Source organism: Rhinoraja longicauda, chromosome 30, assembly GCF_053455715.1.
Source record: "Rhinoraja longicauda isolate Sanriku21f chromosome 30, sRhiLon1.1, whole genome shotgun sequence".
Taxonomy (NCBI): Eukaryota; Metazoa; Chordata; class Chondrichthyes; order Rajiformes; family Arhynchobatidae; genus Rhinoraja; species Rhinoraja longicauda.
In genome coordinates this window covers 27615104-27641696 of record NC_135982.1, presented here as the reverse complement: position 1 = coordinate 27641696, position 26593 = coordinate 27615104, and the positions used below count along the sequence as shown (strand labels likewise).

Here is a 26593-nt window from a genome sequence, read left to right as displayed (position 1 = left end):
TCACGCCATCAAATCTTCCGTAATCCCAGAGCACCAACTGCAATGAAACGAGACAAAATACCGATCCCTACATCATCAACTCTCTAAATTTCAATAAACATTGTTACCAATATTCCCTTTACCCAAGGACGATAAGGGAATGGAATATGTTACCACCCAACACACGTGCTGCTCCTGATGTTAAGTCATTTAAAAAGGGGATTGAGCAACTAGATCTCCTCAACTTGGTCAAAAAGGCACACTACAAAATTTAATCACTGCTCTAGTCACTTCAATCCAACCAAATGTCATAACATGCATGTCTCACACAAGACTAAACCACTTTTATTGGAACACAATAGCCATACATTGCTTGCTGTCGACCATCACCCTAGGAGTTGAATTAAGTAAAGATTTAAGTTGGGCGACACATGCCTGCGAGGGATAAGTACTTATGAGGTGTTTGCGCAGTAATCAACCATAGGGGCTCGTTTCCACGCCGCGTGTGTGTGTGTGTGTGTACTCTGTGACCTGCTGAGTTACTCCAGGACTCTCTCCCTCCCTGTAACCCGTGCGGCGGGCGGAACGTTCCGCGGGGGAGAATGTTTCCTCGGCGGACGGAGATTGAGGCGGGACGGGCTGTCATGGCGGCGGACGGAGATTGAGGTGGGACGGGTTGTCATGGCGGCGGCGGCGGCAGCGGCCGGACCGGAATGGGACGAGTTCTTCTCGGACTACGCGCCGCCGCTTAACGCGGCCGCATCGTTGCGGGCGCTGGGCGAGTTCGCGGCGCGGCATGCGGCGCAGAGCCGGCGGTTGGTGCTGGTCACGTCGGGGGGCACCAAGGTGCCGCTGGAGTCGCGCACCGTGCGCTTCCTCGACAACTTCAGCAGCGGCTGGCGGGGCGCCGTGTCCGCCGAACACTTCCTCCAGCTCGGCTACGCCGTGGTCTTCCTGCACCGGCAGCGCTCCCTCTTCCCCTTCTCCCGCCGCTACTCGGGCCTCAACCTGCTGGACGCGCTGAAGGTCGTGCTGGATGCCGGCACCGGCTGCTGGAGGGTCGAGGCCGACCAGGCCGCGCTGCCCGGCATCGTGCCGGCGTTGCAGCGCTATGCGGCCGTCAGGGAGGCCGGACTCCTCCTGCCCCTCGAGTTCAGCACTTTGTCCGACTACCTCTACCTGCTCAGGGCGGCCGCCCAGGCCCTCAACCACAACGGTAGGTCAACATCATCCGCCACAAGGATACACCCATCAAAAAGCTGCAGGATGGAACAGCAGATGCTGGTTTAGACAGTCTGTAGAACGGTCTCGACCCATTCCTTCTCTCCCGAGATGCTGCCTGACCTGCTGAGTTACTCCAGCATTTTGTGAATAAATACCTTCGATTTGTACCAGCATCTGCAGTTATTTTCTTAAACAGGAGATGTAGACACAAAATGCTGGAGTAAACACAGCGGGTCAGGCAGCATCTCTGGAGAGAAGGAATGGGTCGAGACCCTTCTTGTGTCTATCTTATTGTGTTTAACCAGCGTCTGCAGTTCCTTCCAACACATGTAGAATTATTCAAGGTGTATGATATAGTTTGCAGCTTGTCGCCTCTGGCCAAATGAAACAGATTGTGCTTTCTGAACCCATGAGAAACTAAGAGCTAAGATGGGCACAAAATGCTGGAGAAACTCAGGGGGACAGGCAGCATCTCTGGAGAGAAGGAATGGGTGACATTTCGGGTCGAGGCCCTTCTTCACGTCTTACTCCAGCTTTTTGTGTCTATATAACTTCACGTCTGAAGAAGAGTCTCGATAGACACAAAGTGCTGGAGTAACTCAGCGGGTCAGGCAGCACCTCTGGAAAAAAAGAATAGGTAACGTTTTGGGTCGAGATCCTTCTTCAGACTGAGAGCCACTAAGAAAGGTCCTGACTTAAAACATAGAAAATAGGTGCAGGAGTAGGCCATTCGGCCCTTCGAGCCTGCACCGCCATTCAATATGATCATGGCTGATCATCCAGCTCAGTAGCCTGTACCTGCCTTCTCTCCATACCCCCTGATCCCTTTAGCAAAAAGGGCCACATCTAACTCCCTCTTAAATATAGCCAATGAACTGGCCTCAACTACCTTTTTACTTTTTTTACCTTTTTACTCAACTACAAAAACATCACCTATTCCTTTTTGCTAGAGATGCTGTCTGACCCGCGGCGTTACTCCAGCATTTTTTTGTGTCTATCTTCGGTTTGAACCAGCATCTGCAGTTCCTACCCATCATTCACAAGGAACTGCAGATGCTGGTTTACACCGAGGATACATGATAAGGGAATGACGTTTAGTGTAAGATGAAGCCAGTAAAGTCCAATCAAAGATAATCCGAGGGTCACCAATGAGGAAGATAGTAGTTCAGGACAACTCTAGTTGTGATAGAATGTTTCAGTTGCATGTGTAAGAAGGAAGATAGACACAAAACACTGGAGTAACTCAGCGGGTCAGACAGCTTCTCTGGAGGAAAGGAATGGGTGACATTTTTGGTCAAGACGCCTAGAATATTATATAAAGCATCATATAATATGCTTATGAATAAAGTAAGGACTTGTGCTGTTGGCAGTAATATTCATGTGATATCAGATCTGCAACGCTTTCATAGACCAGTTGATGACTCATTAAAACGGGTGGATATTGGAGGGAAAATAGCACTTAGTCTGATCAAAAGTAGGTGAATATTTGATGAGGTTTTTTGCAATATTCAGATTTGAATATGAAGTATTGCATTCTACTTTTCATTTGATATGCATTACCACTGAAAGTACGTATTGCTGCACTAATAAGTGTTACAATAAAGCATTTCCTCCAGACGGATGTGATTAAAATTGTTATGTATTTCCTTTGATGTTGGTTTGGACCATGAGCTTTATGAACTGATGCTGAAAAAAAATGGTCTGAACAGAGAACAAATATCAATAACTTGTGTGAGCTATTTAGTAGAATGAAGACGAATTTCCACAGCTACCCTGCTAAGGATATGCTAGGTCAGGAGTATCTACTGGATGACCTGTAGTGTGCCATTGTATGTTTTTTATAGGACCAAACGCCATGTTCTACCTCGCAGCAGCTGTGTCGGATTTCTTCATTCCTGCGTCAGAGATGCCAGAGCACAAGATCCAGTCGGGGGCTAATCCTCTGCAGGTGATGTGAGCGTCTGACTACATCTTTTTATTTATTTTATTTTAAATCGTTGAAAACATTAGCGACGCAGTGGTGCTGGTTTCCGACGGGCATGGTGATGGACACACCACACATCTCTGAGCTCCATACAGATAGGTTCCGTCTTCCATGGGTGGGTTCCCACAGCACAACCTTGTCTGCTACATCTGGTACAGTTAAGAGAGAGCTTTAATTATGAATAGGAATGGTTCAATGGATTCGTTATTGTCCTGTGTACCAGGTACAGTGATCTACATTTTTCCCATACAGCTGAGCAAGACTATCGCTGTATAAGAAAATAACTGCAGATGCTGGTACAAATCGAAGGTATTTATTCACAAAATGCTGGAGTAACTCAGCAGGTCAGGCAGCATCTCAGGAGAGAAGGAATGGGCGACGTTTCGGGTCGAGACCCTTCTTCAGACTATCGCTGTACACAGGCACAATCTCCCCAGTCAGTACAGTATGCACAGGACAGCCCAATGAGTCCATATGCAAGATGCAAAATCGTTACACCTTGATAACATTGACAACTTGGATTGAATTTGTACTAGTTTTCATTTCCAGTTAGACTACCTCTCAAGTTTAAGAAAAGATTAACACTGAGATGCAACAAACAATTTTCTGAAAAATATTGTAATGTAGTGGAAGGCATGGACATTTAAACATTTTTTTTTGTATTTTGTTTTAGCTAAGTATGCAAATGGTTCCCAAGATGCTCACTCCTCTAGTGAAGGACTGGGCTCCTCAAGCATTCGTCACGTCCTTCAAACTGGAGACAGATTCATCACAGCTGCTCGCTCGAGCTCGCAAAGCTTTAGCAACCTACAGACACCAGGTTGTTGTTGCTAATACACTTGAAACGCGGAGGATGTACGTTCTCATAGTCACCGAGGACTCTCAAGTTGATATAAAACTTTCGGAGAACGAAGTGCAGCAACACCATGAAATTGAAGAGAAAATTGTGAAGCATTTGAGCGAATGCCATACTAATTTTATGGAAAAGAGCAAAAATCCCACATAAGTAGATGGGAGATGAGTTACCATGCAAAAGCTGTACGAAAAAAAAGCTGCTGACGTGATGGAACTGCATAATGAAATCTTGCCAATGTGAACAAAGCCGTCTGGACAACCAGGTGTTCTGCTTCATGCTTTTTAAAAAACAAACTTAAAATTAACGTGACCTAGGCTAACACTAAAAGCAATCAGAAGCCACGTTCAAAAAGTTCCGCCTAATAAAAAGCAACGTGGCATTTTATTGGTAAATAGGTGAAGCTTTCCATGACTAAAAGGAACACAATCTTGGTATTTTTATTACTAGAATGCACCAGTATAATGGGATGGGACTAAAACTATTAATATAGTTAATGAAACAATGGTGAATAAGTTATGAACTTAAGTCAGAATTTTACAGTATCAATCCTCAAACATGAGAAAAGTTGTAGATCGCTGAATGCAATTGTATATTTTTGCATTTTAATTTTCCTCAAATGATAATTGTCATTACATATCACAGTTGTATTTAATGTGCATTCAGTTTAAATGGGTGAAATTAAAGCATTCCTATCCAGTCATTGCAATCTTTCCTCATCTTTGAGTTTTTATGTTAGTTGAAGTGAGTGCACCAAGACAGATTAGTATAAGAAAATAACTGCAGATGCTGGTACAAATCGAAGGTATTTATTCACAAAATGCTGGAGTAACTCAGCAGGTCAGGCAGCATCTCGGGAGAGAAGGAATGGGTGCCGTTTTGGGTCGAGACCCTTCTTCAGACTGATGTCAGGGGGGCGGGACAAAGGAAGGATATAGGTGGAGACAGGAAGATAGAGGGAGATCTGGGAAGGAGGAGGGGAAGAGAGGGAGAGAGGAACTATCTAAAGTTGGAGAAGTCGATGTTCATACCACTGGGCTGCAAGCTGCCCAGGCGAAATATGAGGTGCTGTTCCTCCAATTTCCGGTGGGCCTCGCTATGGCACTGGAGGAGGCCCATGACAGAAAGGTCAGACTGGGAATGGGAGGGGGAGTTGAAGTGCTCGGCCACCGGGAGATCAGTTTGGTCAATGCAGACCGAGCGCAGGTGTTGAGCGAAGCGATCGCCGAGCCTGCGCTTGGTTTCGCCGATGTAAATAAGTTGACATCTAGAGCAGCGGATGCAATAGATGAGGTTGGAGGAGGTGCAGGTGAACCTTTGTCTCACCTGGAAAGACTGTTTGGGTCCTTGGATGGAGTTGAGGGGGGAGGTAAAGGGACAGGTGTTGCATCTCGTGCGGTTGCAGGGGAAAGTGCCCGGGGTGGTTTGGGTAGGAAGGGACGAGTGGAGCAGGGAGTTACGGAGGGGACGGTCTCTGTGGAACGCAGAGAGGGGAGGGGATGGGAAGATATGGCCAGTGGTGGGGTCCCGTTGTAGGTGATGGAAATGTTGGCGGATGATTTGTTGGATCCGCTGGCTGGTGGGGTGGAAGGTGAGAACGAGGGGGATTCTGTCCTTGTTGCGAGTGGGGGGAGGGGGAGCAAGAGCAAAGCTGCGGGATGTAGAAGAGACCCTAGTGAGAGCCTCATCTATAATGGAGGAGGGGAAGCCCCGTTTCCTGAAGAATGAGGACATCTCTGACCAAGACAGATTGCTCTGATAGTACAGAGACGGGTATGGACTGGGGGAAAATAACATTTTGTTTAGTATCCTTAATTCAACCATCCAAGACAGTACAGCTGTCCACACCTAAACCATTGATTTAAAGATGCCATGTTATTAAATGAATATCCAAAACTGAACTTTTTAAGAGCTCAAGTACAATTTGAATGATTTTATCATGCCAGTTCTAATTATCTAAATTTTGTTCTTTTATAATACAGTATTCAATGAAGTATTTCTAGTAGACACAAAATGCTGGAGTAACCCAGCGGGTCAGGCAGCATCTCTGGAGAGAAGGAATGGGTGATGTTTTGGGTCGAAACCCTTCTTCAGACTGAAGTATTTCAAGTGATGAACAGAAGGAAATCAGAAGGGCAATAAGGGGACTGGAGATGGGTCTAATGGGTATTCAGGAACACCCAAAGAGAATTTATAAGGGAAAGATTTCAATAAGGGCAAGAGGGTGACTAGAGAGAGAATAGAGCCCCTTTGAAAACAAAGCAGTCATCTCTGTGCGAAGCTGCAGGAGATGGGCAAGGTCCAAAATTAGTATTTCTCCTCTGTGTTTACTGTGGAGAAAGAAGTGAAGACTTGGGGCAGTTAATGGAAGTGTCACGTGGACTCTCGCTAAACATCTTAAGGCTCATAAAGGTGGATAAATCTCCCGGGCCTGATCAGATATAGCTAAGGACACTGGGAAACTAGAGAAGAAATTGCATGTGCTCTGGCTGAGATATATGAATCATTGTTAGATACATGTGAGGTGCCAAAGGACTGGAGGATGGCTAATGTTGTGCCTCTATTTCGGAAGGGCTTGGATAGACAGGCTGATTAGGGATAGTCAGCATTGTTTAAAATGTGGGAGAACATGTATTACATATCTGATGAGTTTTTGAAGTAACTAAAAACGTTGATGAGGGCAAAGCTGTAGCCATTGTCTACATGGACTTCAGGAAGGTATTTGGTAAGGTTCCACGTGGTAGGGTGCTCTGGAAGGTTAGATCGCATGGGATCCAGGGAGAATTGGCTTCAAGAAATTAAGCAGAGGGTGGTGACTGGAGGCCTATGACTGAGGTCTTGCTGCTGTGGATTATGTCAAAGATTTGGATGAGAATGTACAAGGCATGATTAATACATTTTCCAGATGACACAAAAGTGGGTAGCATCGTAGATAGTGAAGATGGTTATCAAAAATTGCAGCAGGATCTTGATTGGTTAGTCAGGTGGGCCGAGGAATGGTTAATTAAGTTTCATACAGATAAGTGTGAGGTGTTGTATTTTGGGATATTATGCTGCAGTTGTACAAACATTGGTGAACCCACGTTTGGAGCAATATGTTCAGTTTTAGTCACCCTGTTACAGGAAGGATGGGAGCTGGAACGAATGCAGAGAAGATTTACAAGAATTTTGCCAGGACTCAAAAGCCTGAGCTACGGTGAAAGGTTGTGCAGGCTAGGACTTTATTCCTTGAAGGATGAGGGTGATCTTGTAGAGGTGTACAAGATCATGAGGGAATAGATAAGGTAAATGCACAGTCGTTTACCCAGAGTAGCAGAATCAAGAACCAGAGGACATAGGTTTAAGATGAAAGAGGAAAGTTTTTATATGAACCCGAGGGGCAACTTTTTCCACACAAAACTGTCATTTAAAACTAAGGTGAGAAGAAAAACTTTTTCACCCAGAGAGTTGTGAATTTGTGGAATTCTCTGCCACAGAAGGCAGTGGAGGCCAATTCACTGGATGAATTTAAAAGAGAGTTAGATAGAGCTTTAAGGGCTAGTGGAATAAAGGGATATGCAGGCACATGTTACTGATTGTGGATGATCAGCCATGATCACCACGAATGGCGATGCTGGCTCGAAGGGCCAAATGGCCGCCTCTTGCACCTATTTTCTAAATGTTGGTGGGTATATGGAAAAAAAGCTCCCAGTTGAGGCTGGTATTATCACAACATTTAAAATACATTTTGGCAGTTACATGGATAGGAAAAGATTAGAATGAGATGGGCCAAACGCAGGCAAGTGGGACAAGTGTAGATGGGTCATCTGGTCAGTGTGGGCCAAGGGGCCTGTTTCCATGCTGTATGAAACGATGTGCAAATTGAAAAAGTTAAAACAACTTTCTGACATTTACTGTAAGGGACTTTGGATAGATTGATATCTGCAATATTCAGATGGAGCAAAATTAGTTTGTTCACAGGAACACCCATACACTAAGAAATAAGCATATTGACCTTCCTAGATACTAGCTCCCAAGGAAGAGAACACGGAATTGAATGCACATATAATTTAATAGTTTGTAATTACATTATGTGCAAATCCATTAACTGGTACATCAGTTTTACTAACAATTTATAAACAGTAAAAAAACAAAGTCTTTCATAAAAAACTAAATACTTTCGAGGCAGAGTAGGTGATCCATTAATTTCCAGGTTGAAGATGTTTGATCCTCGGTGATAAGATCAATGAAGCTTGATGCTCTTCTTAACTCCAGCCCGGATACCCGACAGCTCACCACTATAGCGGTGTTCCTCTCTCCGGACCTCACGCACCTGTCAAGGCGACATACACAATGTGACATTAAGCAAGATCTCACTGTCAGAAACATACTGTGGGTTTATATGCCTTTAAATGTGTGGGTAATCTGAAATAAAACCCTACTTTGACATTTCTACAAGAACACGGAACGGCACGGCGGCGCAGCAGTACAGTTGCTGCCTTACAGCACTAAAGACATTGGTTCGATCCCAACTACAGGTGCTGTCTGTATGGAGTTTACATTCTCCCCATGACCTGCGTAAGTTTTCTCTGGTTTCCTCCCACACTCCAAAGATGTCCAGGTTTGTAGGTTAATTGGTTTGGTATAATTGTAAATTGTCCCTAGTGTGCGGGGATCGCCGGTCAGCACGGACTCGGTAGGCCGAAGGGCCAGTTTCCGCGTTGTATCTCCGAACTGAACAGTATTTTAGGACGTAATTACAAATTAGTTCCTAGAAACAGGAAGTCAGTATAAATTTCTAATATTAGTAAAGTCATTCACAAACGATTGTCACTGCAGGATCAACAGAACACAGAGTAAAATTCCTTGTGAAAATTGGGCCATCATTTGTTCTCAATGGCAAAGGAATCTATTAAATAAATACGTTCATGGCAGTGATGGCCCGGTGAGCATTTATCGCTAATACTCAAATGGCAGCAAGCTGCTGCCTTGAACAGTTACTGTGGGAGAGGAAGTCAGGAATTTGAGCCTGAAACAGTGAAGGAGACATTTGGAGAACTTGCTGCATGCTCACCATGGCTGCCCAGCCCAGCACGTTCACCAGTTATAAGTTGCTGTACTTGTTGTGCATTGTGCACTAACAATGAAGTGTTTAAGGTAATAAATTGGGCAGCTTTGTCCTGCCCTGATATTAAAAATCAGTTAGTGGTGTTGGATCTATATTCGCACTGGCTTATTTTTCACTTACAGTGCTTTAATAACTTGATAGATTTTTTTGGTGGAAGATTTAAAGCTAAGTTATATTGGATACCACATTATGTTAAACTACAGTCACTGTATTACATGATTAGCTCCCTTAGCATTAGTGTTCAATGGAAATTTAATCGAGGGCCGATGATAAAGGAGCTACTAGTTTTATTAATTTAATATTTGATATCTCCTCTTTTGCTCAGGATCCAGAACCAGGGGTCACAGTTTAAGAATAAGGGGTAGGCCATTTAGGACTGAGATGAAGAAAAATGTTTTCACCCAGATAGTTGTGAATCTGTGGAATTCTCTGCCACAGAAAGCAGTGGAGGCCAATTCACTATTCAAGAGAGAATTAGATTTAGCTCTTAGGGCTAACGGAATCAAGGGACGTGGGGAGAAATCAGCAACGAGGTACTGATTCTGGATGATCAGCCATGATCATATTGTTGGCTCGAAGGGCCAAATGGCCTACTCCTGCACCTATTCTCTTTGTTTCTATCTCACAGCTGGGAGACTCAGAGCCACACTTCAAATGTTTAGGGGACATTGATAACCCTGGATTCAAACTCTCTCCAACTACTTCACTTACCTGACCCTTCCGTCTGATGTTGGCTCGTCTGAATTTCTCCCTGTGCTTGACGCGAGGATTACGATCAATCTTCTTCCTCCTGGGTGTCAGACCCCTATTCTTGGACATCTGTGATTGCCAATGCAAAGTTTAATGAGCAGCCAGAGAAAGTTTTGTCACACATGCTGCAATAAGTGGGGAATCGAGAACCACAGGACATTGGTTTGAGGTGAGGGGGAATATATTTAACAGGAATCATTCAGGAGGGGTAACATTTTCACACAAGGAATGGTAGTTGTATGGGATGAGCTGCCGGAGGAGGTAGTTGAGGTTGGTACCATTGCAACGTTTAAGAAACATTTAGACAAGTACATTGATAGGACAGGTTTAGAGGGACATGAGCCAAACGCAGGCAGGTGGGAGTAGCGTAGATGGGACATGTTGGCCAGTGTGGGCCGAAGGGCCCGTTTCCATTCTGTCAGACTTTATAACTGATTATTTTAATTTAATAAAATATTCTGTGCAAAGCTATCCAAAACAATCTCCAGCAAATCAAACTGAAACTCAGTAGATGGTCAGTCTGCAGCCAGTGTTTATTCACAATAGTACATGGGTGGTCATTCAAGTGAAAGACAGAGGCAGCTAGTGGAGGAATCTTTAGGGCTCATGGTACTGTCAATCTGACATTTAATGCATAGTGTGTTTCGCCAGGGTACAAGTTCAATATTCTGTCGGGGGCAGAGGGAGGGAATGAACCAGATGTCATGATGCACATTTGGTACTGAGAACATTGACATAATCTTGACATCTTTGTGAGAACTATTTATTTTTGTTTTGTTTCCACAATTACTGAAACTCTGATTTTTAGAACATCCAATTCCCACCGTGGGAATTGGATGTTCTAAAAATCAGAGTTTCAGTAATTGTGGAAACGAAACAAAAATAAATAGTTCTCACAAAGATGTCAAGATTATGACTAACATTTAAAAAAACGTGAATAATCAATCCCCATTAACGAACTTAAGGAACTAGTCATTTTTTAATTTTATTAAATATTAGGTCAAGGTGGACTCAGAAAAAAATGTTTAGAATAGCCCTAAAGCAAAAAATAGCAAATTATAATATGATATTCAAAACGAGATAGATACCTGATAACTGATCTTTCTCTTTTCATCTGCACCAAGCACCTCTTGTACCACAGCAGTGTTCTCATTACTGAAACATAAACCCATTATTAAAGCATTGGGACACAAGTATCTAGGCGTGGAGCTCCAACTTTGCCACTTTGAGAAAACTAGTGGGACAGGATATTTAAAAACTGAATTTACTCTCCCAGCAAAAAGGTTTCTGGAATTCTGTAGCTTATCAACTGGCTGTTATTTTTGTCCGCATGTGGGCAGCAAATCAACACGTTATTGAATGAGAGCAAAACTTCCCAAGCTCAAAAATACTTAAGCAGGTAGGATCTCCAAATTAAAGGAACTGAGACAATTACCAATGCGAAACTTTAATTTAAAAGGAAACTAAATTCTAATAGAATAAATTCATTCTTTCCCTTTTCTATTTTTCCATTTTTTCCTAACTCGGTTCTTTCTCCGATGTGATGTAGTTGCAGCCTCACCAAGGAATCAGACTGGAGAATTGTGTATAGATTAGAAAACAGAAACAGGTTGTATTTTACTCCATTCATAAAATGATTTAAGAAAACAAAGCAAGATTGCAGCTTACAATGCCTCGCTTTGTAGCACTGTCCACAATTGTGACTACTAATAACTCAGTGGACAAAATCATCCCAGTTCTGAATGTTGTGAGGTAGTTACTGCCAAACATTCAAAGCATTTTTCTCTCTAATTTTCACTTAGTTTTTTAATTACACACGAGTTCCATATTAAATGAAACCTTTGATATCACGTTAATATCTTTTTGAAAATCCACTTTCAACCACTGCGTTTGTCTGTCATAACCATTCATCTGCTCTGGAGTCAATTTACCTTGGGCTTGGACTGTGTAAGGCTCATGTTATACGTATAATGCTTTGCCCGTTAAATAACTTGGGGAGACACAGGAACTGCAGGTGCTGGCTTACAAAAATAAAGTGCTGGAGTACACACATAAACAAGCCGTACCTGTCTTCTTCCATTCTTTTTCTCTTCTGGGATAGAGTCCCCTTCATTTCTTTATGATACGGGAAGCCTGCTTTATCAACCATATTATATTTCAAATCCTTGGACACCACCTTACCCATGACCTTTATTAAAACATGAATCCATCAACTCAGGGGACAGGTGGAAAGGCACAAGAATATATCCTTGCAAAGCAATTCTACAGAAAGATCCCCAATTTAACATTTAACTTCCCAAATCATAAAGAAAATCATTTTAATATTTCCAATTCATTTTATAATTGTAAATTATGACTAGCACTTCCTAGCCTTGTATCCAAACTTTTGATTTTTTTTCCATTTAAAATTATAGATTGTGCGTATTGCAGGGAAGATCGGCATTAATTCCCTATTGGTCTTGAAGTAAATATTGCTCGCTCAGCTCAGAGGGCAGCAGAGAATCACCCACTAGAGGATCACAAGCCAAACTGAGTAAGGATGGAACACTAATGAACTACTTGCATTTCTACAAAATCCAACAACTTTAAGTTTACTATTACTGCTAATGTATTTTATTTCAGAATTAATTAACTGGATTTGAATGCCCCAATTTCAATAGTGTGATTAGAACTAAAGGATCTGGATTAATGGTCCAGATCCCTGAAGCAGTCTCCCATTAGTACAATCACTTTCCCACTGTATCTTGTCCAATTAGTTTTAATGGCAGTTTTCTTTGCTCTTGATACCAACATGACCAGACTATGTATATTGTATACTTTTAGCTAACACTCCCCATGGCAGGTGAGAAAGAAATGATCGGGTTGAAGGAAGAGTGAAATCATTACAGCGTCTTAAAATAATCAAGTGTATAGTCTGACTTTAAACATTTGCCCAGAGGGAATTTTTTTGATGTGACATTTTGACTTCAGAAATGCCACAAACTATTTGGGATTAAATCTGAGATTTAACTCATCAGATTTTCAGGCTCCAAAGCACCGATTACCATTCTAATCACAGCTAATCACATTCTACGTAGGAAATGTTTAAACTTTGTATAATTTGTTAAGTTGTCCACCATTCCACCCCAACATTCAGAATTATGAAACTACAGGTCCACCACCGATTTTCCAGCACTTACTTTAACTTGGATAAAATTATGAGAGCGCACTTGAAATTCAACCCCCCCCCCCCCCGCAGAAATGTGGAGCTTAGACCGGGGTGAGGCGGCTGATCTCGACTTCACCGGGACATCTATGGCCGATTGGGGGGGAGGGAAAGGGGGGTTGAATTTGCCTCCTGGAACCCGTAGCCGACTTCAGATGCTGAATTTGAATTTGCAGGCCGGTATCTTGGCCCCCCAGCAGACCGTTGGACTCCTCTCAGGGACCGAGACCTCCGATGGTCTGGCAAAACGGATAATCCAGAAGGGCTCTGGAACCAAGGGTGCCGGAGGGAGAAAAAAACCCAAAACTGGTGGTGGACCTGTACTAATCTACAGCAGACCCTTCTATACTTGCCTTTTCTTTTGGTCTTTGATCGGTTTTTAGTTGTTTACTCAGTTGAGGCGGCTTTTTCTTCAGTTTGGAGATATTTTGATCTTTACCAGTAACAGATTTAAGCTCTTGATTAGTCTGGATTAAATGCTGCTGGATATCAGATGATAGTTGCGTATCCACTACAAGCAGGTCATTGATTAGCTGGAGGGAGAAAACACACGTTGTCAACCTTCTGGTTGTTAGCATCATTTAGATATTGTTTAACTGAAAACCTCACACCGCAGCAATCAGGATCGTCAGTAATCTTACCCAGCGTGGTGAAAAAGAGTGAACTACCTCATGAATTTAATATTCCACAGCCCTCTGGCTAAAGAAATTCTCCAGGCTCGTCTTAATGAGTGACCAGAATGGAGACGAGGAATTTCTTTAGCCAGAGTGCTATGAAATTCATCCTATCCAAACAAATCAGACATACCATACATACAAATCAGTTCAAACTCAAGTACAATAAGAGCAAAGAGGAAGATACAGGGTGCAGAATATAGTTCTCAGCAATGTAGTACAACAGTTCCTTGGAAAAATGAACCCGAGGGAAAGGGTTTCATAGGAACGCAATAGCAAATAGGTTAAAAACATCAATGAACTTGGTATGATTAAGTTGTCCAATACTCACATTTCTGTAGGTGAGTAGTCTCTCGATCACTGGATGGTTCTGAACTGGAATCCGTTTTGCCTTCAATACCAGATAAAAACTAATGTTTGTGCAGTAGCTATAGATCAAACACATTTCATTAATAAGAGAACAATAGTTTTATGTTTCAGTCCAGTACTTCACAGTTCTGGATTGTTTACTAAATGTAAAACTCAGATATTGTACAAGAGATTTTTATTTTCTATTTGTGTAAGAAGGAACTGCAGATGCTGGTTTAAACCGAAGATAGTCACAAAAAGCTGGAATGACTCAGCGGGACAGGCAGCATCTCAGGAGAGAAGGAATGGGTGACGTTTCGGGCCGAGACCCCGAGTCTGAAGAAGGGTCTCGACCCGAAACATCACCCATTCCTTCTCTCCAGGGATGCTGCCTGACCCACTGAGTTACTCCAACATTCTGTGTCTACCTTCGATTTTAACCAGCATCTGCAGTTTTTATTCCTGCAGATTCTCTTGTTACAGCACATAAACTTACTTCATGTACAGATGGTACTTTGTCTGCACATACTGGGCATCCTGTGAAGTAAACAAAAATCACAATATGATCAAGTCACACTGCACACGTCCCATCCCTGCCCGATCATACATTATGTTTATGTTCTCATCATACCTTCCCTGCTGGGATCCGACCACTCTGCACCATTTCCATCAGTGGCTGCAACTCGTCCCTCAATTGCACAAGCTGCAAGATAAATCAGAAATTGTTTTACTTGGCAGAAAAACGTAAAACGCATGGCAGTGCAGCGGTGGAGTTGCTGCCTTAGGATTGGGTTCCATCCCGACTACGACTACTCGTGCTGTCTGTACGGAGTTTGCACGTTTCCCTGTGACCTCCGTGGGTTTTCTCCAGGTGCTTCGGTTTCCTCCCACACTCCAAAGACGTACAGGTTTGTAGGCTAATTGGCCTCTGTAAAATTGTAAATTGTCCCGAGTGTGTGCAGGATAGTGTTAGTGTACGGGGATCGCTGGTCGGCGCATCGAGGGGGCCTATTTCCCTTCTGTATCTCTAAACTAAAACTAATCCCAAAAGCTTTTCACGGTACCTCGGTACACGTGACAATAAACTAAACAGCAAAATACAAGTAACTAAAACAGAAAAAGGTTCCACTTTCTTTCTTCCAAGGTAACTCTCAATGGGAAATATTTCTACAATTGCAAACCTCAATCTTTTTGCGCAAAGGGGGGAAAAAATCACTTGTCTAAACCATCACTAAGGGACACTTTCATAGTTAAGAAATATGGTGGCAAATTGCTATGGCGATCAATCAAAAGGTAAAGACAGTTGACATTTATCTTTCATTCTTATCCATGTTCACATTTAAGTTCAGTTTATCACGTGTACTGTGGTACTGTGAAAAGCTTTTGTTTTGTACTATCAAGATTTGATTTTTTAATTTTGTGAAGAACTATAAACTGAGCAGTGATGTCAAATCTGCTTTCCTGAAGCCAAGAAAATCAATTTTCATCTTGTATCCTTCAGTTTTTCAATGCAAAATCAAGGTGCCAAACACTGAATTTTTATGAAAAGAACACGAAGAAAAATGCTAATATAAGTATTCCCTGATAACAAAATAATCAATTCCCTAGTTATTAACTGATGCCAATGTTTGTAAGGGGCAGCTCCAGTGCATTAAATTCAATCTTTTGCTTTAATTCATTGCATCCTCCTACATTAATACACAGAATGTTAAGTAGTCTTCTCTTATCCAGTGGTAGATCAGCTAAACAACATCTTTTAATTTGGAAACATTAACTTCTATTCATGCATCAGATGCGACTTGATATCTAGCGAGGATCTAATGGGAACTACTACCACAGAATACAAGTAAATCTTGATCAGAAAAAGCGTTTCCCATCAATGAAATAACATTTCATGTCTCGGTGTCATGTTTGGCCAAAGGGCCTCTTCCCGTGCTGTGCTGTTCAATATTCTAATATTATTTGTGGTTTGCAAATTAGTGCCCAATAAAATACATTTTTACCTCTGGGACATTACAATGCACTATTTTATTGTGCCTGTGATTTATGAATTTTCAATCTTATTTACGTGGCATCTAATCTTAAGAAAAATACAAGAAAGAGTTGAATAAACATGAACAATGTTGGAAATTTAGCTGACCTTCGCCCTGAAATCCTGCATGAGTTCCAGTAGCTCAGGTGACTCTTTCTTCAGCAGCTTCATCTTCTCTTTCTGGGACATTTTATTCAAATCTTTTTTAATTTTCAGATCCTTTCCAGACTCTTTCTCTGTTTCCCGTTCTTGGGTAAATGTCTAGGATGAGAAAACTCCAAGTAAGAATCAAATCTTCCTTTAAAAAAACAAACCATTCAGACCTTCTGAAGGTTTGGATCTAGACCCTTCATCAGTCTGTAGAAGGACCCCGACATGAAACGTGGGGGCGTTTGGTGGAGAACAGCAGTCCTAAACGTCCGTACGTCGCCCCAGTGTTCACTGTTTCAATGTGCACAAGTTGATAGAAAACATTGTTACCTAAATCCATGAAAATGTTGCAGGATTGATAGCAGTCAGTGGCTACCATCGCTGAATCCCCCCACACAAAGCCAACCTCAGTCCAATCTCTAGGAGGAAGGGACTGTAGATGCTGATTTACGAAAAAGACACAGAGTGCTGGAGTAACTCAGCAAGACAGGCAGCATCTCTGGAGAGAAGGAATGGGTGACATTTCTGGTCGAGCCCCTTCTTCCGATTCTGCGTCTGAAGAAAGGTCTTGACCCGAAACTTCACCCATTCCTTCTCTCCAGAGATGCTGCCTGTCCCGCTGAGTTACTTCAGCATTTTGTGTCTAACATCGATGGAAATGTGGATAGGCAGCATTTCATGTCGGGGCCCTTCTACAGACTGATGAAGGGTCCAGATCCAAAACATAACCTATCCATGTTCTCCAGTGATGTGCCTGACCCACCGAGTTACGCCAGCACTTTGTGTCTTTCTCAGTCCAATCTGACCTGACTGAGATTAGATGGTAGGAACAGCAATAAAAATCAAATGCAAGAAACAAAAGCATGCCCCGTCATGGACATGTCAGAACCAGCAGTGAAGACATTGATTGCGTTAGCACATAATGTTATGTGCTCATGTCAATTGCAGTTGAGAAAAGATGGGTAGGGGGATTAAAAAAAGATCCCTTTTGGATAGATTATTCAGGGGATCATTCGCTCAGTCCACCTTAACCAACCTGATCTCCCGGTGGCTCAGCAGTTCAACTCCCCCTCCCAGTCTGACCTTTCTGTCATGGACCTCCTCCATTGTCATTGTGAGGCCCACCGCAAATTGGAGGAACAGCACCTCATATTTCGCTTGGGCAGCTTACACCCCAGCCATATGAACACTGATTTCTCTAACTTTTAGATAGTTCCTCTGTCCATCTCCATCCCCTCCCCTTCCCAGTTCTCCCACTGTCTTCCTGTCTCCAACTACATCGTTTCTTTGTCCTGCCCCCTCCCCTGACATCAGTCTGAAGAAGGGTCTCGACCCAAAACGTCACCCATTCCTTCTCTCCTGAGATGCTGCCTGCCCGCTGAGTTACTCCAGCATTTTGTGATACAAGGGATCATTGAAGTCAGTCAGTCCTTGGTAGAATTAATTTGCAGTTCAAAACTAAAAGAACACATTGGAGCCAAAAACCTGTGTAAAATGGATCGGAACTTACAACTCTTCAAATATTGCAACGGTATGCGGATATAAGATGTGAGGAACAATAATGAAGGTATTTATTCTCAAAATGCTGGGGTAACTCAGCAGGTCAGGCAGCATCTCAGGAGAGAAGGAATGGGTGACGTTTCGGGTCCAGACCCTTCTTCAGACAATAATGAAAATACCCAACATATCCATAATTGTATATTTCAGAATGGGAGGATCAGTAGCTGTAAGAGGAACACAACGCAGGAAAGGCCTACAATCTGGCTTCTCCTGCTGAACTAGCACGTTTAACCACGCAGAACCAGGATTGCCTTAATGCAATATGAATTTTAAAAGTGAGTGTGCCAGCGCTACATCGAGAGGACAAACATTACTGAATTATCTAAAAAATAAGTCACCAGGGAGCTCGGTGCTGGGGAATATTGGAGTAGAATGTCAGGAAAAGGCAGGAAGACAATCCCAGTAATAATAACCACAGATTATCTAGGCATTTCCAATCTAGTGCAAAGGCCACTTCTGCACCCTGATCGTTACCTGAATAAGGTCGAGGCCAAAGTCATCCTCGGACAGATCCTCAGCCAGTCGTTTCTGAATGTTTATGGCTTCTTGTTCCTCCTCCTCAGCCTCTGCCAGAGCTTCTGCCTGTTTCTTTCCACCTGCAGGTGTGCCAACAGCAAATGTCAAGTCAGACCACAATACATCGTTACATCTCCTTGCAAATACCCAGACCTTCTCACAAGATTGTTGCGTTCAAAAGTGCCCAAGGCTTTAAACTTTCCACTGTGGATTTTCATGTTGAAAGGGAAGAGATAAAAATACCTAAACTGCTCACATCTCTCCACACATCTCCCAGCAACAAAGAGTTAATTCAGACTCGGTCAGAGCATTGCCACGGTGCCACTCAGAGACAAGCCTGACTCAAATAAAGCACGTTAAAACAAAACATAAAAGTCTGACTATCTTACTACAATACCAAAGGCAGGCATCTGTCTTGAAAAAACCCCATCTAAAATGGAAGTCACATTTTGTGCTAATTCTGAGGACAGGGATAAATGCAGTTGAGACAGTGCATTTCAAAACCAGAAATACATCCATGCAAACAACACAAGGAAGAAACCTGTTTCCCTCCCCCGTTGAAGATGGCAAGTTACAGAACTTACGCGGAATCTCATCAATGTAGTCGGTCTGGTAATACGATTTCTTCTTCTGTCCCCAGGACAACGCGCTGGGTAGGCCTGGAGGAGAAAGAGTGAAGCCACAATCAGTCTTACTGCAAAGAAACCGATTGAGCATTTGCAGCAGTATCGTCACACGTTGATTATTTTTAATTGATAGTAATAAATAGTAATGCAACATAGCAATATTTCTCTCCCGAAGGTAGACACAAAATGGTGGAGTACCTCAGTGGGTCAGGCAGCATCTCTGGAGAGAAGGAATGGGTGACGTTTCGGGTCGAGACCCTTCTTCAGACTGATGCCCGCCCCCTCCCCTGACATCAGTCTGAAGAAGGGTCTCGACCCGAAACGTCACCCATTCCTTCTCTCCAGAGATGCTGCCTGACCCGCTGAGTTACTCTACCTTTTGTGTCTACCTTCAATTTTAACCAGCATCTGCAGTTTCTTTTCCTAAATACTTCTCTCCCAATTTTCTGCAAATGCCTCTGGCCAGGCTAACGGTTGCAAAATAAATTAGTTCCACGATGCATTATACAGAATTTGATAACATCACAGCTCTGCACTGACCATCCTCTCTTTTGCCCTCGAGATCACTGTCCATGTCAACCTCCTCCTCCTCCTCATCCTCATCATCATCCGAATCTGAAAGCTCCAGGGGCATCACCTCTTCCTGTTTTAAAGGACACAGCAAGTAGTCAGCACTGATATGTGATCCAATTAATGGTCAATAAATTAATTTCTAACAATATCGTTTTTGCTGCATATAACCGAGGGGAAATAAGGAAGGAGGAAATATACAGCGAACAGTATCAGTCACAAAAATCAGAAGACGTTTTTTGCTTTTAATTCAGTGGAGGATCAATTTCCACAGTAAAAACTACCACCAACACTGAACTTTTTCTCATTTATTATAAATGGCGGCGCTGCCATAGCAGCTGCGGCTTACCTGCGGTCCATTTGTCTTTGTGTTTTGTTGTTTTTTTGTGTCTTAATTGTCGATGTGATGTCGTGTTTTTGTGTTTGTGTACTGTGTGTGTGTGTGTGTGGGGGGAAACTGTAAAATTGTAAATATGTGTCCCTTCCGAACGGAGACCCGACCTTTGTTTTCTGGGCCGTGTCTCCGTTCCTGCTGCGGCCTACCATCGGCCCAACTCCTGGAGCTGGCGGCCTCCAGGGCTCCGGTTCGCAGAGCCCGCGGATCGGACTTACCATCAGCGGAGCCGGCGGGGGCAGCGGGAGCGGCTGCGACTCGCCTTAGACTCGGGCCGCGTGGATGCCGACATCGGGAGCTCCAGCAGCGGCAGCGTGTTCGCCCGCCCCGGATTGCGGGGCTTGGGTCGCGGACATTTCACCGTCCGGCGCGGCCTAAAATAGGCCGCGGGATTTTTCTCTACTGGGCGGGGGCTTCAATGTCGGGAGCCACGACCGCCCCGACGTGCAGCAACAGCGTGTTCGCCCGCCCCGGATCGGACTTATCATCAGCGGAGCCGGCCGTCTTCGGAGGCTGCGGGAGCGGCTGCGACTCGCCTTAGGCTCGGCCCGCTGCGGACCGTCCGGCGCGGCCTGCAACCACAACAACCTGACCGCGGGAGAAGACGGCAGGAGAAGGGAAAATACATTGTGGCCTTCCATCACGGTGAGGAGAGGACTGGAGGAGACTCACTGTGATGGATGTTTCTTTGATGGATGTTTCTTTTTTTGTGTGTTTTTGGGGTTGTGTAATTTTAATGCCTATTTTAATGCTTTTGTTGTTGGACTGTGGGTGACTGAATTTCGTCCAATTTGGATGACAAATAAAGCTATCTTGAATCTTGAATCTATATTTGTTTTTACTCTCTAGAGTAAAAGAAAGAGGTTACACCGTGCATGGCGCTGGCGAGAAACAGATAAAGCAGAGAAGATTAACGCAACACTATCTTATTTGTCATCAGGGAAAAGAATTGTAACAGAAAAGAATACTTTTGCTGCATTACATGTAATTTACAGACAGCCAAGAAATTATACAGCCGACTTTGCACACAGACAGCTGAAAATGCATGCAGAAACGCAACACCTGCAGATTTCTAGTGACAAAGGAAATGTTCAATTTTAATCGATTTCATCAAAGCCTTTGTTAACAACAAACATAACAACTACTTTATAGTACCTTAAAGAGTGAAAGTATAAACTACTGAGACAAGAGTGGTCTCAAGACCCTTTGCAAAACAAGCACATAAATTTTGGCTACTTTTTCAGCATAACATTGAGGAGGAAGTGTTGCAGAATATAGCATCTTTCAGATTTTTGTCTGGCTTCTCAAATGAATGAAAAAAAGATCCTCAGTGTAATTTTGAAGAAGGGCAAGAAAATTCTCCCAAGAGTCCGACTCATTATTATCCCTCATATCATATGGTCATTATCACATTGCTGGATGCGAGCAGTTGCTGTGTGTAAGTCTGTTTTAGTTTCCCTACAACACTGACAAGAGTTTAAAACCTTTTATCAACAGTAAAGTGCTTTGTCAGGTTCCAAGTCTGTAAAAATTGCGATACAAATCTTATTTTCTACCCAATGAAATCGTGCTTTTCCCAAGAGTTGGAAAGACAGAAACATTTCTGTTTTTAAAAAAAACTCGATCGACAGGGGATTTAGAAATTAATCAGAAGGCGTTCCAAAAAACATGCCTAACAACCGTGTTATATCAGTCCTGCAGAACAGTGCATACATACCTCATCCAATGAGTCATCACTAAAATGTTCTTGTGCTTTTCCATCGTCCAGCAGCTTCTGCAACAAAAAAGTTAAGGATTATCGAGATTTTCAAAGGCTTGCAAACAAGAGCATCAAGGCACCTTTGGACTCCTGTTGTTAATCCTGTTTTTGGCAAACTGAGCAATGGTGTTCCTTAAGAATGACTGTGTGGAATACTTGCCGACTTCCTTCTCCTCTTACAACATTCCCTAAATACAGAGTATTTTTAAGCTAGCATACACTCAATATTTCACCCTGAAAAATCAGTAACAATGCACATCAATTTCTTGCGCTGCCACGCATATATTATTAATATGCTCCAAACTATACCCAATGTTGTGAGTGACAAATGTAATTTAGGTTGTAAGCTCACATTTATGATGGCACTGTATTATAAACGTGTAATAATTTTATTCTCTGTAGTATCTTGTTGTCGCAGTTACATCAGCCAGCATTGTGGAGAAATAGTCGACCCATACATATCTCCCACTTTCAAATTATAACTTCCATTATTTAATAACATTATAGCAGAAATTCAATTATTATCCAAATCAACCCCTCAATCCTACTTAACCTACAGTTTATAAATAACGTTAATGGTTACAATGAACATCATGGGAAACTGGCTGACACAATTTCATCCGCACTTATTTTTACTTTACTACAAAGGTTATATATAAACGCGATGTCTTACACTCACCGTAAGTTTCTTCTCATGAAATTCGTCAACATCATCATTATAATATTCGGAGGAATTCTACAAGAAAAAAAAACAAATGCTTTCACATTGAGCATAACTGCTCCTCATCCACTTACATTTCAACATCGCAACTGCAGAAAATTAACTTGCATTCAGGTTTTGAAGATATCCACTGCCGTCCACACTCCATGATTTTGCAAACAAAATGCAATTCAAAGGCATGAGATTTTCAAAAGTCTTCTGAAAATGTCTTTACCTGTCATCTCCTCCAAATTACACTCTGCCTCTTACATTGAATCTGATTAAGATTTTACTCCCAAACCCCACTTTTAGTCTTTCACAAAACATAACCTGAGACGAGGATAACTGGGTTTGGTCATCAGCAGTGACAAAATGGATGGTTTCTGCTTTGGAGCAAAAGCTTTCCTATGGATAATGTACACATGATTGCACTAAGCTTATACACGCACACTATCGTGAAATCTTACGAATCAAATCTACATTGAACAAGCATATTCCAAACTAACTGCTTCCACATTTAAACCCAAAGACACATGAAGTAAAAAATCACTGGCAGTAATCATATCATATCATATCATATATATACAGAGCGGAAACAGGCCTTTTCGGCCCACCAAGTCCGCGCCGCCCAGCGATCCCCGTACATTAACACTATCCTACACCCACTAGGGACAATTTTTACATTTACCCAGCCAATTAACCTACATACCTACATAATATGAAGGATTACCTACCACACACTCTCGTTTTTAATACTCACAGCATCGGGATTTGGTAAGTTGCTGTACTTTTGGAGGTCATCGCTGTCATCATCCTGCTGCTGTTGCTGCAGCCGGGGTTTGTTTCTACTGGATCTGCAAAGCAGCCAATAATTAAAAATATAATCATTACCAATATTACCAATTCTGGAGTTATGTTACATAGAATAATACATATAGTTAAAACACATAGATAACATCTGTTCTTCCTTTGCACAATGATTTTAGTACAGTTAAACCTAACCCTAACACATAATGTATTTATGTAGATGTTTGCACTTATTTACATAATTATTAACAGACCACAACAGCAATTTACAGAATAAAGTCGTCAGTACATAGTTGTCAGTAGGTTTCTTAACACCGATGGAGCAACTTTTATGCTCCATTCTTCAACTAAACTACCTGAAACTCACTTTACAGACATTCTTTACATCAGTGCGCAAGTTAAACATTGCAATGGATTGGTTTGAATTGGTTGTGTATCAAGGTTCTAAGGAAGAGAGGCAAGAGTCTCAGCTCATTTGCCTTGTTTGCTGCTGCCAGTGTAACCGATTGTCAATAGACAATAGACAATAGGTGCAGGAGTAGGCCATTCAGCCCTTCGAGCCAGCACCGCCATTCAATGCGATCATGGCTGATCACTCTCAATCAGTACCCCGTTCCTGCCTTCTCCCCATACCCCCTCAGTCCGCTATCCTTAAGAGCTCTATCCAGCTCTCTCTTGAAAGCATCAAACGAACTGGCCTCCACTGCCTTCTGAGGCAGAGAATTCCACACCTTCACCACTCTCTGACTGAAAAAGTTCTTCCTCATCTCCGTTCTAAATGGCCTACCCCTTATTCTTAAACTGTGGCCCCTTGTTCTGGACTCCCCCAACATTGGGAAGATGTTTCCTGCCTCTAATGTGTCCAATCCCCTAATTATCTTATATGTTTCAATAAGATCCCCCCTCATCCTTCTAAATTCCAGTGTATACAAGCCTAATTGCTCCAGTCCCGCCATTCTGGGAATTAACCTAGTGAACCTACGCTGCACGCCCTCAATAGCAAGAATATCCTTCCTCAAATTTGGAGACCAAAACTGCACACAGTACTCTAGGTGCGGTCTCACCAGGGCCCGGTACAACTGTAGAAGGACCTCTTTGCTCCTATACTCATCTCCTCTTGTTATGAAGGCCAGCATTCCATTGGCTTTCTTCACTGCCTGCTGTACCTGCATGCTTCCTTTCAGTGACTGATGCACTAGGACACCCAGATCTCGTTGAACATCCCCTCTTCCTAACTTGACACCATTCAGATAATAATCTGCCTTTCTATTCTTACTTCCAAAGTGAATAACCTCACACTTATCTACATTAAACTGCATCTGCCATGTATCCGCCCACTCACACAACCTGTCCAAGTCACCCTGCAGCCTTATTGCATCTTCCACACAATTCACACTACCCCCCAGCTTGGTATCATCTGCAAATTTGCTAATGGTACTTTTAATCCCTTCATCTAAGTCATTAATGTATATCGTAAATAGCTGGGGTCCCAGCACCGAACCTTGCGGTACCCCACTGGTCACTGCCTGCCATTCCAAAAGGGACCCATTTATCCCCACTCTTTGCTTTCTGTCTGTCAACCAATTTTCTATCCATGTCAGTACCCTACCCCCAATACCATGTGCTCTAATTTTGCCCACTAATCTCCTATGTGGGACCTTGTCGAAGGCTTTCTGAAAGTCGAGGTACACCACATCCACTGACTCTCCCCTGTCAATTTTCCTAGTTACATCCTCAAAAAATTCCAGTAGATTTGTCAAGCATGATTTCCCCTTCGTAAATCCTCAAGCATGATTTCCCCTTCGTAAACCCCTGTCATAAATGGATAGAAATTCCCCACAAAAGGGCAGAAAGATTGATGTCCCTTAATCCTGCTCCACAATCAGCTTTTCTTTCCTGAACATCAACTGCAATTCCTGAACATTTTTGATGCAGGTCCAAGTCTCATTCACAAAAAATCAAAGGCAACAATATGATGCTGTACTTTTGGAAATCTGCCCAGTCTTTCAGCTGAAGATAAAACGTGGCCCCATCTGTTTTTACACAATACTATTTTAAGGGAGAGCACTAAAAGAAGTGAAAATGGGAGGAATATATTCTGGCATTTGAGTAAACACAGCGTTGGAGGATCTCAGTGGGTCGGGCAGCATCTGTGAGGGGAATGGACAGGCGACATTTCGGGTAGGGACTCTTGAGATTGAAGGGTCTCAACCCGAAACATCACCTGTTCCCTCTCTCCAGAGATGCTGCCTGTGTCGCTGAGTTACTCCAGAACTATGTGTCCATCTTCAGACGTGCCAACACGCCAAAAATAGTAATTACACTCAGGGCTGTGGAATTGCGCTAAGCACAAACTGGCTGCTTTGTAGGAAAGATCTGCAGATGCTGGTTTACATAGAAGATAGACACAAAAAGCTGGAGTAACTCAGCGGAACAGGCAGCGTCTCTGGAGAGAAGAAATGGGTGATGTTTCAGGTCGAGATCCTTCATCTTCGGTTTAAACCAGAACTTGCAGTTCCTTCCTAAACATTATCCCTTGCCTGTACGATGCCACTCTCTGACCTCAGTTCCCCCTTTCCAGGTCCTTCCTCGCTCCTCTCCCCCTCCCTTTCCCTCTCCCTCTCCTCTCCTTCTCCCTCTCCCCTCACAGATCGATTCTCTTTTCCCACTCCGTACTCTATCTTTCCCACCCAGTAAGGCTGCGTGTACCGCCAGACTTAAGAACAGTTTCTACCATCAGGCCATCAGGCTTCTGAACTCAAACACATTTCAAATCATATATGTTGATTATTTTTAATATTGTCTTTTTACCTATTTTTAATATTGTATTTTTACCTTACTAATGTCATTTTTTTAAATCCTTGGAATATTACTGCTGAGGTGACCCGTTGTCTTGTCAAATACATTCATTGTACCGTTGACCCTGTGCCAACTTACACATGACAAATAAATTTATTATATTGTTATTACCGTCCCGTCTCTTACCGTCGCATGGTCCCCAACAGCCAGGCAGGCAGTCCCCTTCCTTAACACGTCCCGGTGGAGAACGATCACTCCCCGCCTTTTACAAGCGACACAGAGCTCGACCAGGGCTTTCAAATAGCACTCACCACCTTCCTCCCGATTCTACATGACCTGGCAATCGCCCCCGTTCATTGTTAATGGTCACAAGTTGGATTTATAGCCGATGAATTGGTTTTGTTTCGTGTTTATTTATTTACCCGGAATTATTTTGCACCGGACACCCTTCCGGTTGGCCGAGGGCGATTCCATTGCCTTTGGTAGAGGGGTGAAGGTATTCTCCTGCTGTCTATTTCGCAGGAATTTAAGACATTAAGTGACAGATTTAAAGCAG

General features: G+C 42.9%; 2 protein-coding genes across 4 annotated transcripts; one reads left to right on the top strand and one right to left on the bottom strand.

The window, feature by feature from the left end:
- The first annotated feature begins 620 nt into the window (after window positions 1–620).
- On the top strand, window positions 621–4737 carry ppcs (phosphopantothenoylcysteine synthetase). The gene is made up of 3 exons (XM_078425109.1): window positions 621–1195; window positions 3048–3151; window positions 3861–4737. The coding sequence occupies exons 1-3, from the start codon at window positions 661–663 to the stop codon at window positions 4191–4193; spliced, it is 972 nt and encodes a 323-aa protein (XP_078281235.1). The 5' UTR covers window positions 621–660; the 3' UTR covers window positions 4194–4737.
- Window positions 4738–8101: 3364 nt separating this feature from the next.
- Window positions 8102–26396, bottom strand: utp3 (UTP3 small subunit processome component). 3 transcript variants are annotated; one of them, XM_078425155.1, is made up of 16 exons: window positions 26224–26396; window positions 23192–23285; window positions 22411–22467; window positions 21690–21746; window positions 19549–19651; window positions 18967–19041; window positions 18341–18462; window positions 16265–16417; window positions 14756–14827; window positions 14621–14661; window positions 14108–14204; window positions 13456–13635; window positions 11964–12085; window positions 10986–11052; window positions 9859–9966; window positions 8102–8352 (listed from the first exon to the last, which is right to left on the bottom strand). In XM_078425155.1, the coding sequence occupies exons 1-16, from the start codon at window positions 26229–26231 to the stop codon at window positions 8263–8265; spliced, it is 1446 nt and encodes a 481-aa protein (XP_078281281.1). In that variant the 5' UTR covers window positions 26232–26396; the 3' UTR covers window positions 8102–8262. The 3 variants fall into 3 exon arrangements, with proteins under 3 accessions (XP_078281281.1, XP_078281282.1, XP_078281280.1); XM_078425156.1 differs by having other exon boundaries at window positions 23192–23279; XM_078425154.1 differs by lacking the exon at window positions 26224–26396 and adding an exon at window positions 26074–26102.
- Window positions 26397–26593: the final 197 nt, after the last annotated feature.